We start from the raw sequence: 12,573 nt of genomic DNA, 5'->3' as shown, positions 1-12,573 counted from the left end.
AGGGAGTTGCAGAGGTCTTGCGAAGGGGTGATGTCGTTGTTTCCGGCATTGGGGTTGGAGAGCTCTTTGACGATGTTGAAGAGTTCCTTGCTGTTGTGTGCGTTGTTGTCCAGTCGTTCCTTGAATGCAGTTTTCTTGGTGGCGTGGATGAGTTGGTGGTGTTTTCGGGTGGCGAGCTTGAGGGCAGTCATGTTGTCCGGTGTTGGGTCTCTGCCCCAGATTCTCTCGAGGGCGCGGCAGTTCTTCTTGGAGCTCTTGAGTTCGTCGGTGAACCATGGGGCTTTCTTGCTACCGGGTCTGCTAGGCGGGGTCCTCAGGGGGGCGAGCTCGTCTGCGCAGTCGCTGATCCACTTCGTGAGGTTGGTGGCCGCCTGTCTGGGGTTCGTTGTGCTGGTGGGAGGGTTCATGCTCAGGAAGGTCGCGAGCTGGTCGGCTGTGATCTTGTTCCAGCTCCTGCGTGCAACCTGTTGCTGGTGGTGGTGGATCGTGGTCCTTCCGAAGCTGAAGTGGACGCAGCTGTGGTCCGTCCAGTGGAGTCCGGTGGCGTGGCTGAAGGCGATGTCCTTGCTGGATGAGAAGACGGGGTTGAGTGTGTGTCCGGCGTAGAGGGTGGGGGTGGTGACCAGCTGCTTGAGTCCCAGGTTGGCGAGGTTGTCCAGCAGGGTGGTGGTGTTGCGGTCGTTGTTGTTCTCCAGGTGGAAGTTGAGGTCCCCGAGGAGGATGTAGTCGGCGGAGCAGAGGGCGTGCGGGCTGATGAAGTCGGCGATGTCTTCGCTGAATTGTGTGCGTTGTCCCGGGGGTCTGTAGATGAGGGTGCCTCTGAGGGTGGTCTTGGGGTTGATGTGGATCTGGAAGTGCAGGTGCTCGGCGGTTGCGAGGGTGTCGTCGGTGTTGGTCGTGATGCGGAAGGTGTTCCTGTGGACGATGGCGATGCCTCCTCCGGTGTGGTTGATGCGGTCCCTTCGGATGATCTTGTAGCCGTCTGGGATGGCGATGTCGGGCGCTGAGGAGGCGTTCATCCAGGTTTCCGTGAGGAAGGCGACGTCTGGGGCTGTGGTGTCAAGCAGGTTCCAGAGCTCGACGGCGTGCCTGTGGGCGGAGCGGGTGTTGAGCAGGATGCACTTCAGGTGGCTGCTGCTGTTGCTCGTCTTGGTCTTGGTTGGTGCTGGAGTCTCTACTGCCACAGTCTCTACTGCCACAGCACTGGCCCAGCACAGACCATCATGAATCAAGTCCCTACAATATACTGTACCATATCCTAGTCCCTTCCATCCCAGCTCCAGATTGTCACATGCTTGAATTGCCACTGATTCTAGAGCCAGCCTTTTACTAACCGGAGTCGATTCGGCCCCCAAGAACTACACTCAAACAAGCTGAGATATAAACTGCCCCAGCAGGGACTGTCACAAACTCAAGCCCTACTGCCCTAGTGCAGACTGGGCTTCCAGAAACCCAAGTCTCTACTGCCACAGCACTGGCCCAGCACAGACCATCATAAACCAAGTCCCTACAGTCCGAGCATTGTCATAAGCCCATGCCTATACTCTCCCAAGCCAGACTTCAGTAAACCCAATTCTCTATGGTCCCAGGGCTAGATTGTCACATACTGAAGTCCCTCTTTCCCACACCATGAGTTATCACACACTCAAGCCCATTCAAGTCATTACTTCCAATGCTAGAGTGTCACATACTTAAGCTTCCTCTCCTGATATACTTCATTGACACATATCAATGTTCCTATAATACAATCAATTTTGGCAAAGGTCGGGTCAACGTTATTTTTTTTACAGGGACCCGACACAAAATACTTTTTGGTATTTTCAAATCAGTGCAAACGGCTATTTGCGTTGCTTTGTAAAAAAAAAAAAAGTTGTAATGCAAGGTGGCGTCAGGGAGGCATTCCATGGGTGGTGCATGGGAATTCCGTTGCATACACCCATGGATTTTGATGCAAACCTATATCTGCAAAGAATTGTAGATACGGATGTGCACAAAAATCCTGTGCCTCCCTGAGGCAGGTGTAGCGAGGAGGAATATCTTTATTTCTCCTTGTTATTTCCTCTTTGCATATATGCTGAACACTGCAGCACACGTGCAAAGAGAAAATAGCCTCAAAGGATAGTTTTAGACCATGAGGTGCACCACTTGTTAAGTAAATCTGCCCCCCTATGAGTCTATGTACCTGTGCTAGGCTACCACCTATTTAAGGCCCTCTGATCTTCAGCACAAGACTGTCACACACCGGTCTTTCCTGCACCAGCACCAGATAGCCACATTTAGAGGCTCTCAGCTTCATCCTCTTTTGCTCCTGATTAATGGCATAGCCAGGCAATTTTAGCAGGTCATAGCTGCCGAATGTCCAGTTCCTTCTGTCTCCTTCAATTCCAGACATTGGAATCTCCCCTCATCCCAGCACCCTTAGCATTGGGAGAGGGGCACGAATACCCAGCTTTTTCTCATGAAAAGATATGCCATTTGGCCATGATCTCACCCCGCCCTGAACCCCAGGTGCCCTTACCCTGTTACTGCCAAAGTATCACTTACCTGATCTTAGGTTGATTACTTCTGACCACCTTGTACGTGTTTGGACTCCGTTTATGTCAAACATGATAAACATTACCCTGTAAATGAAAGTTCAGAAAATACGATGAAATGGAAGGTACACACCTTCAGACACTCCCCAAAATAAGTCTGTAATGGTGTAAGCTCCTCTGTACATATGTATATGGCTGTGAAACGTTTTAATTATTGTTCATAGTGCTATAAAAAGGTCTAAATAAAAACATACAAATAAAATGAAATAATTAAACCTATGACGAAGACCGCTGCACACACATGCTTTGGAGTGGGCATATGGTGCTTGAATGACTGTCTGTAGAACCAACAGTATTGTTAAAGCTAATTAGGAAAGCTCACCCCTGGCCTCAGTGAGCTGTGATCTGTGGCCTGAGGATTAGGACTGATGCTGGGTTTGGGTCAGAAAGTCAGCAACTCTATTGACCCAGCCAGGGAGATCAGAATCTTTACGAACCCTGAACACAGGAGATCTGAAACTTTACCGACCAGGATGCAGCACACCGGGACACAGCAGACCAGGATCCCTTGGAACCACTGTTGACTCTAACACAGGATATCAGAAAGATGACTGTGACTGGACACAGTAGGTCAGTACCACTGATGATCTGGAAACAAAAGCCTGGGAAATAAGTTGAACCTAATAAAAGAGATCAGGACCCCTCTCGACTCAAACACAGATTACCAATGGCCTGGAGACAGATGAATAGGCCTCTACTGAATCACAAACAGCAAATCTAAACCTTCACTGACCAGGGTAGCAGAGACCTGATTCACAACTGACATGCACAGAAGAGCTCAGAATCTCGATTGACACAGACACTACAGATCAGACCCACTACTCAGGTGGACACAGCAGATCAAGACCTGTACTAGCCCATGCTCATGAGATCAGGAAGTCTACCAACCAGGGCAAAGGACACTTGGACATCTACTGATGAGGTCACGGGGGATCGGCATTAGCAAAGGTTTGGTCACAATCAGGATCAGTAATTACTTGGGCAAAGGAAATCAGAATGAGTTTTATCCATAAAGAGTTATTAGCTTCCGTACATGATGCGTGGTCCCCGGTCCAGGTATAAAACCATGTTGGGTAGCAGTGACTAAAGGTGTTATTACGCTGGCGAATCTTATTGCCAGTGCTTTTGAATAGACTTTTGTATCTGTGTTCATAAGAGTAATTGGTCTATATGACCCAGAATCTGTCGGTACCTTTCCTTTCTTAAGAATAACAACAATTTCAGCCCCAGACCAAGTATTTGGTATTGAGATTCCCTTCTGTGCCTGTTTCATAATATGAACCATATCTCCCCCTATCTCCTCCCAAAACACCTTGTAAAACTCTAACGGAATCTTATCAGGCCCGGCCGCTTTTCCAGAAGGTAAACTCTTCAAAGCTCCTTTTATTTCCTCTACCTCTAATGGGTTATCAATCCTCTGTTACTCTATTTCATCCAACTGAGCCCCTTCATAGTGATTCAGATACTCCATTATATCTTCAGGATCTTTTATATCGCTTTCAAAATATAGATTCGTATAAAAACTCCTGAAGACTTCCCTGATTTGTTGCACATTTGTTACAATCCCTCCTGAACTATCTTTTATTGCTTTTATCTCTCCGAATGATGCCTTCTGCCTTGTTCTAGCTGGTAGCATTTTGCCAACTCTTTCACTCATCTCATAACAATTCTCTCTATTAACCATATATTGTTTAGCTGCCCTCACTGCTATATGCTCTTCTACTTCCATTCGTAATTTTGCAAGCTTCATACATGCAGGATCCATTGCACCTCCATTACTAGTCTGATCTGATCTATTGCTTACTTCTTCCTCTGCTAGCAGTAGTTCCCTCCTCAGAGCATCACGTCTCTCTTTCTCCTGTTTCCTTCTCCTGGCCCCAAAGCTAATGGTCTCTCCCCTCACTCCGGCCTTAAAACAATCCCATACTATCCCTACAGGTGCTGTATGCCTATTTGTAGTCAGAAATTCAATTATCCAGCTCTTCATGTGTTGGATATATGCCTCATCCTCTAACAGTGCCTTTTCAAATGTCCACTCCGAGACCTTCCTTGCAACTGCCAATCCCTTTAAGGTGACAATTAGGGGATTATGATCCGCTAATAACCTTGGTAATCTCTCAATATCTGCACCGTCAATGCCTTGACTGCTAATTAAAAAGTAGTCTAGCCTTACACTTATTCTGTGGGGTGCTGAGTAATATGTATAACCATCTTGACCTGGCTTAAGGGTATCCCACACATCCAGTAGCCCATTGTTCCTCGCTAAAGAATAGACTGCTTGGAACACTCTTTTCTTCCTTCCTTTATATTTAACTGGGGGTCCTAACCCCAGACCCAGTCCCCCTGCTCCATTGATATTAAAATCTCCTCCTATTACTATAAATGGAGCCCAAGTCGCCAACTCAATGTCAATCTCTTCAAAAATTTCCGGATCATCTCCTGTGGACCCGTAAATAGAGCCAAGGGTTATCCATATTTCTCCAATCAAACATTCTATTAAAGCCCATCTACCCCAGGCGTCCTCCCATTTTTTCCTAGTAGTAACGTCTCTTTGCCTTGCCATTACAGCCACCCCCCTATTCCTAGCGCCCTGCCTAGAATATGCTATGACAGTGAGACCTAACTGGTCTAGCAGCCTGATTTCAGACGCCTGTATATGGGTCTCTTGAAGTATTAAAAAATCTAGTCTTAGACTTTTAATCAAAACAGCCACCTTCTGTCTTTTTAATTTGTCGTTGAGACCACACACATTCCACGTCATTATTCGAGTGTTCATCCTGGGTTTTTAGAAAATTTACCCTTGATTTTGCAAATTTCAAAGAAAGACATACTACATATTGGACTCACAGCCATATACAGCTCATATATTTTTTCTATTTTATTGATCCGTTTATTCCAAATTACTTCCTGTCTACTATACTTCCAGTTTTTTCGGTGTTCCTCACCCCCCCCCCCCCCCGTGTCCCCCTCCCTGAGCCCCCACCCCGACTGTCCCACCCCCCCTACAGGCAAATAGGTCCATAGGACCTATGTGTGACAACTGTGTCTGCTCGGGGCCACCGCGTCCCCCCCTCCCCCTGCTCTTTTTTACCTACCTACTAAACAAACAAGGTGAACATTTAATCATAGATATATACAGATTTACCCTACAATACAATTCTCTATTCTTGTGCTTCTTCTCTGTTTCCTACATACATATACATATTCTATTTCTTAACTCCTTTAGCCACCAAAGCTACCGCTTGTTCCCTATCAGCCTGTGTCTGAAAATGTGATTGATTCTGTGGGTTCCTTTCTTTTAACCATGCCAAAAACTCAGCCGCTTTAATTTCAGAGTGGAAATTTTTAAACTGCCCATCCTTTACCACTTTCAATCTACTGGGGAACATTAAATATGCCTCACAACCAATTTTTTGAAACGGTGATATTAGTTCCCGCAATCTCCACCTGCGCTCTACCGTTGTGTGGCAGAAGTCTGGTCTAGCGAAAAATTCAACATCCTTGTATCTACACTTAGCCTGCGGCTTTGCCTTAGCCATTATTTCCTCTCTCAGTAGATAGTTACATTAGTATTGCTCTAGGCTTATTTGAGACATCCCCCTTCCTCTAAGTAAATGGAAATCTATGAGCACGCTGAATCTCTGATTCCCAATCCCAACCTTTTAGATCAGGGAGTGCACCCTTGAGAATTTCTATAACATAGGCTCTAACATCCTGTCCTTCTCTTCCTTCCGGAATACCCAAAAGCCTGATGTTGTTTCTCCACTGCCTGTTTTCAAAATCTTCCAGCTTCCATAACACATCACTATTAGTCTTCTCTTGCTCCTGTCTGAATTCCTTCCAGCCCTTCATTTCGTCTTCCAGGGCCCCAGTTCTTTCTTCTATCTCCGTGACTCTCCCTGCCAATTCTGCATATACTTTACTTACTTTACGTAAGGAACCTTGTATCTTTTTACTTTCCTGTCTGGCTCTACGACTCTCCACCCTTGCCTCAGTTTGTATTTGTTTCAGCATTGAGAACATCATTTCGAACCCCATTGGTGAACTATGTCCCTGTGAATGGCCCTGACTCTGGCTCTGATTTTCACACTGACCTTTCCTGGGTCTTTGCTCAAGGATCCCTAAAGAGCCCGGATTTTCATCTGAACCCCCAACAGCCTCTTGGTACATCTGCGACGTGGCTGAGTAATCCCAGTCAAGTCTCTTTGCAACATTAGTGGTTGCAGGGCTTATGGATTCCTTTGGTTTTCTCCTTTTTTTTGTCAAAACTTTGGATTTGCGTTTTGCGGATAGCTCTTGATCTGAGACCTCTCCAGATCCTGATGTAGCTACTGTTTCTGTTGCCAGACCTGACATCGTCTGATCACTCTCCAATTCCTCAGCATTAGAAGAGTCCTCCGACTCGCTCCCCCCTCCCCCAGCCGCCCCCAAAACTTCACCCTCATCTTCACCCTCATTTACAGAAAAGAAGCATTCGTCAGCCGGAGAACCAGGTAGAGCCAATAAAGCAGTTAAACCATCATCATTATTAACATTCCCATTAACGCCCAATTCAGCCCGATTATTCACATTAGGCCCAACACTGTCACCCCCCGTAACACCTATCAACTTAAGAAGGGGGACTTCATACATATTGGCATTAATTTGTTCTTCTCTTAACGCCTCTGTTAGTGCCTCTGTCAGCACCAAAATTTTATCTGAAGCCAGGTCTATGGGCGGAGCAATTTCCTCAGCAGTTTCCTCAGCCTGCTGTATAACATTATCAACATTATTAACATTGTCAGTGTCAATTGACATTCCCTTCTCTTTCCCATGTCTCTGTTGATCCAGCCCATTGAATTGTTTTTCCTGAGCAACAGTCTCTCTGCAGTCTTTCCCTTTCTCCTGTACCATTGTCCCTTCTGGCGGTTCAGCAGCCATATGCGCATTCTCGCCGAGAGGTACCAGTATATTAGTTTCTGCTAAAAACCGAGCTGGCGAAGGGCTGCCATCTGTTAAACTCACGTGGGAATCGGGATCGGGGTCTGGATCTGCAGGGTCCGCAGAGTCTGCAGGGGATGCCACGATAGCTGACATCCGAGGGTTAACTGCAGGGACAGGGAAAAATGCCTCCGAGACTAAAGGCTGCCTCAGATTTCCCTGTTCTAACGATTTTCCTTTACTTGTCGAAGCAGCCTTACTTTTTTCTTTTTTCTTGTTTTTCTCCCCCGCATTGCCAGCCTCCTTACTTCTCACTGCATTCTTTCCTTGCTCGGTAACGCGCTGCTCCTCCCGCTCCTCCTGAGTCCGCGTCAGTTTCTTTGCTCGTAAGTTGGCCGCCGGAGCATCTGACTCGCTCCAGGCGGCTTTCTCCTCCCTCAGGGCTCTTGAATCTTCGGAGCCATCTAACGCCAGATCGTGGACGGAGCAGCCGCTAAACTCTGATGCCGATGACGCCGCTGCTGCTGTCTCCAACCGCTGACCTTCACCATCAGCTGACGCGTGTAAACCAATGTCCACGCCAGCGCCGTTCCCAGAGTCGAGGAGGTTAGCGCCTTCGTGAAAAGCTTAAACTCCGTTATAGGTGGAATTATAACTAAATCCGTTGCGGTCTGTATCATTTCCTCATTCGAATTATGTCCCAAACTGAAGCACAAGAACAAAAAGCGCCTTCAGCATTCCGCCGTCTCTAAGCCATCACCTTTAATTCGATAACAGCTTCAGGGAGTGAAGGGAGAACGCGTCCTCTCCCTACAGACTACCAGCGGCCATCTTGCCCCCAAATTTGGTGGCACAAATGCATGGACCAGCTTATCAAGGCTAGGTGGTGCAAACTCTTACGAAGAACCTACAGAGCTTTTTATCTGGAAACAGCTACATTAACTCTGATTTCTGTTCCCTACCCCTACGAACTATATTATTGTTAGCTACATTTAGTGGCAGGGGCACTATTAAGTATCATTATTTACCCTAACAGTCATACATTGAAGGCCTATACAACTTGCCACATGTTAGCACTTGGGTAACACCTAGGCTTAGTAACAAGTGGCCATTGGAGTAGTGGCCATTTGACCGGGATTTCGAAAGTGAAGAAGGCAGTAGCAAATTCTCAAGGCTAGTATGCTTGCTATTTCTCTAGAAGCAAACCAGTGTTCCGCAGCCCTGAAGAAGGCCAGTCATTGAGTCATTGGAGGAACGTGACATTTGTGGCTGTTTCAAAGTCTGTCTAGTCGGATGCAGCTGAATTAAATGTGTGTGTACAATATTATTATAGTGAGTCAAGCGCGACCGCGTGTATGTGTGCAACACGCTCACCATGTTTACAGTACCAGTTGTGCAGAGACATTTATATGCATGTTGGGGTACACAAACGTAAGTAGGAATCAAAAGACTGCTGCACTTACAAGGGGCTCTGTCACCTGCTGAATTAGTCTTATGCACTCTAAGAAGATGCTTATGCTCATCAGAAACATGTTGTGCCCTAATACAACTATAAAAAAAATAGTAAAATTCCTGTGTAACAGCAGAAATTATATCCATTATAACACTGTGGGATGAGAAGTGAAGTAATGGCATTTGTGATCAGCAATAAACACTGTTGGCAGAGCTGTGCTGGAACTGAGCTGCAATAGGAAATACTGTGGGCCCAGAAGTCATAATAATGCCCCATCGCAAAACTCTACATCATCAGAATGTTATTCAAACTGTAATTCACAGAGGGTGTCATGCACTAATGCTCAGCAGTTAGTGTATTATCTGGAAAAAATATTATGACGTATTTTAGATGCTGAAAATGGAGTGGGTTCTATGCCCATATGCATAGTTAGATACAAATCAGCAGCACTCTAAAATGAATTCTTGGAAAGCAATATTGACAGTGTGAGTTAACTGATAACTTCTTAGGCCCTCAGTGCAAGGTGGCCCGGTGGGGCATAAGCTATTTATCTGCCCTGACAGCTCCCAATAGCCCGGGATCGTTATTGATCAGGGCTGATAAATAGGACCTGCCAATAGTTTTCCTGAAACAAAATGAGGAATAACGTAGAATTTAGTGTTCCTTCGTGTTCATCGGTTTATTGCGCATTTTCTATACCTTAAATATTGGCAGGTTTGACCTCCTAAAATGTAACTCCATACCTCATAAATGCCAGCTGTGGTGAACTTCGACAAACGTATAGTTGCGCCCCCTGAGCAAACAGGTGCTTGCACAGTGATCACAATTTAATGGGCAATGCATAATGGGGGCCACCGTGTTTGAGACGAGGGGAAGATAGTACATTTCTGCAAAAAATATAATTATTTACAGTTTTCTGCTGCACTTCATGCACGCACTTCACGCCTACTTACAACTACATGTCCACTACAGCATCGCTGCTCCACGCACCTCTCCGAATACCATGCACAGCCCTCACTGCTTGGGCACTGAATTTACTCCTGTGCAATTGTACAGTTCTGGTGCACAGGTGTGCAGTAGCAGAACCATATATGCTTCAAAGGTAAAAACCTTTGTGGACAGCTGTCAAAGGGCCAGGCGTAAACGGAGCCATTGTTAGCCATGGGATTACAGCTGAAAATGGCTTTGAGCATCAGGCCTATAGGGTGCTTAGAAACATACCTGTTACCAGTGTCAGCTAGAGAAGCCAAGGATTGTATGGTTATGTCATCTCCATCCCCACTTTACATTCTTGAATAGTCATGAAGCATTCTGATTGGCAGTGGGAAAGCTAACAACACAGCAGGGCTTCGCTTTAAAGGTTATTATCAGTGCTTCCAAATTGGGCCATTATACTTTTAAAGGGACAATGCCAGTACCTCGGAGCACGACTGCTACATACAGCACCGTTCTCCTAAAAAAAAAAATTTTCAGCAGGCCTCTTTCTTTCAGGCCAGAGTGTCTATAAGAGCACTTTTAAAAGAGGCAGATGGGTTTTAATTGACATATTACCAGCAACAGTTGACAGTCAAAGCTGAGAAACCGAGAAATGAATGGGCATATCTTAATTCCTGTCTTACTTTTAAGAAACTGGGAATATAAATGAAAATAACCCTTGTCAAAGGATCGCTATACTGTACCTTGATATTAAGTCAATGTAATCTCACGTCAGCACCTTCCATTCCTGATATGCACGTGACTGACAATGCCAAGCTTTCACTCTTCCACCACACCTAACACAGATACAGCAATACAGCACCTCTCTTCTAACCGCCTCTCATCCATTGGACAGTTTAGAACATTACGACATGACCCACATGCTGCACCACCTCCCCTGACTCATACACCTTCCACCTTAAACACACGCAAAAAGTACAAGCAACATGCCACATCTCACAACTTTGCTTTCCCAGATCTACCTCACAACAATGTTACACCACAAAAGCAACACAGCACTCCAACTCACTCTCAAACATCATCTCCAACACATACACATGCAGACCCATCAAAATGTCTTCTTAGCATGCTGGATGAGGAACACGATACAGAACAGCTGCACAATTGCTATCCTAATACAGCTAATACCAGCACTAAAAACACACCTGCTACACACCCACACAATACTGATCGCTCTTCTACAAAACAAAGTCCCACTATCACCAAAGGCCACTCTCTACACTGCCTACTAATAAATGCTCGATCCCACTCTAAAAACAAGCATCACATCTACGACCTTCTCACCGATGCAAAACCAGACATACTATTCATAACCGAATCATGGTTGGGAGAGGATATGGCTCCAGTCCTGCATGAAGCCATTCCTCTAGGCTATCAATTAATCACCCAAAATCGTGTAGCCAAAAAAGGAGGTGGTCTAGCTGTTGTATTCAGGCAAACAATACATATCACTAAAGTTGACAACATCTCCATAAAGAATTGTGAGGCTCTTCTACAAGATGCAATCCTACACCGTCTTTCACCGGAAACTTCCTGCTCCTTTACAGACCTCCACCTAGCAAGGCAAAATTCCCACACGCACTTCTAGACACAGTTTCAAACCTGATACCAATACACTCCAACCTATGCGTTCTGGGTGACCTTAACATTTGGTTTGATAAAATGAATATGACCCATCCAAAAACATTAATCACCGGCCTAGACGCATTGAACCTACATCAGATTTTCCACAATCCGACACGCTGGACATATCCTAGATGTCATTTTTGCTAATACTGAAATAGTTACCTTTCAAACTATAAATTCAGTCACATGGTCAGACCATCACTTGCTTGCTTTCCAACATAAAACAACACTAAGCGACTCACCTAAAACTACCTTACATCCATCCACCTATTGGCCGTGGAACAAACTCAATTTGGAACACTTGGAAACACAACTAACATCCAGTATAAATTTGGAAACCATAAATTCTCTTCAGAATCTATATGAGTGGCTACAGGAAGCTTTTGACATCCTGATACCACTCAAAACCACACAACAGAACAAAAGAAAAAAAGCGCCTTGTAGAAACATAGAAATAAAAGACATAAAGCAACAAATAAGAAAGCTGCGACGTACCTGGCTCAAAACAAACGCCAAACAAGACAAACTTCACCTACAGAAAATTAACAGATTGTATAAGTCGGCTATCAAAAAATCTAAGAAAAGGTACTATTCAGACAGAATTCAAAACGCTAAATGTGCAAATAAAGAATTCGATAAAATACTCAATGAATTTCGAAAACCAAATTGCCTAGAAGGAACTCATCCTGTTACTCAAGATTTCACAGACAAACTGGCAAATCATTACACGGACAAAGCAGACACGTTGGACTCATACTTAAAACAGAAACAAAGCACAGCACTGACCCTTGTACAAAACAACTATCCAAGAATGCTCTAATCAAGCTTCTCCGTTCCTTCCAACACATCTCACACAATGAATTTATGGACCTGGTCGAAGCAAGCAGGCCTGCCGGCAGCCCTTCTGACCCCTGTCCGCCACAAACTTACAAGACAATTCTTTTAACAACCTCTGCTGCCATTCCAGTAAGAAGAATCATCAAC

At 45.3% G+C, this 12,573-nt stretch overlaps 1 protein-coding gene across 1 annotated transcript in view; it reads right to left on the bottom strand.

Annotated features, from left to right (window-relative positions):
- LOC147729871 (uroplakin-3b-like) overlaps positions 1-12,573 on the bottom strand; it is a 187,924-nt gene that overhangs the window by 28,641 nt on the left and 146,710 nt on the right. Inside the window, exon 4 of the mRNA XM_086954045.1 lies at positions 2,545-2,621. Coding sequence (XP_086810171.1) covers positions 2,545-2,621 — 77 coding nt within the window. The remainder of the gene's footprint in view (positions 1-2,544; positions 2,622-12,573) is intronic.

The sequence above is a fragment of the Lissotriton vulgaris genome, chromosome 2_1, assembly GCF_964263255.1.
Source record: "Lissotriton vulgaris chromosome 2_1, aLisVul1.2, whole genome shotgun sequence".
Taxonomy (NCBI): domain Eukaryota; kingdom Metazoa; phylum Chordata; class Amphibia; order Caudata; family Salamandridae; genus Lissotriton; species Lissotriton vulgaris.
Note: the sequence above shows the minus strand (reverse complement) of the source record. Positions and strands in the feature narration are given on the sequence as shown.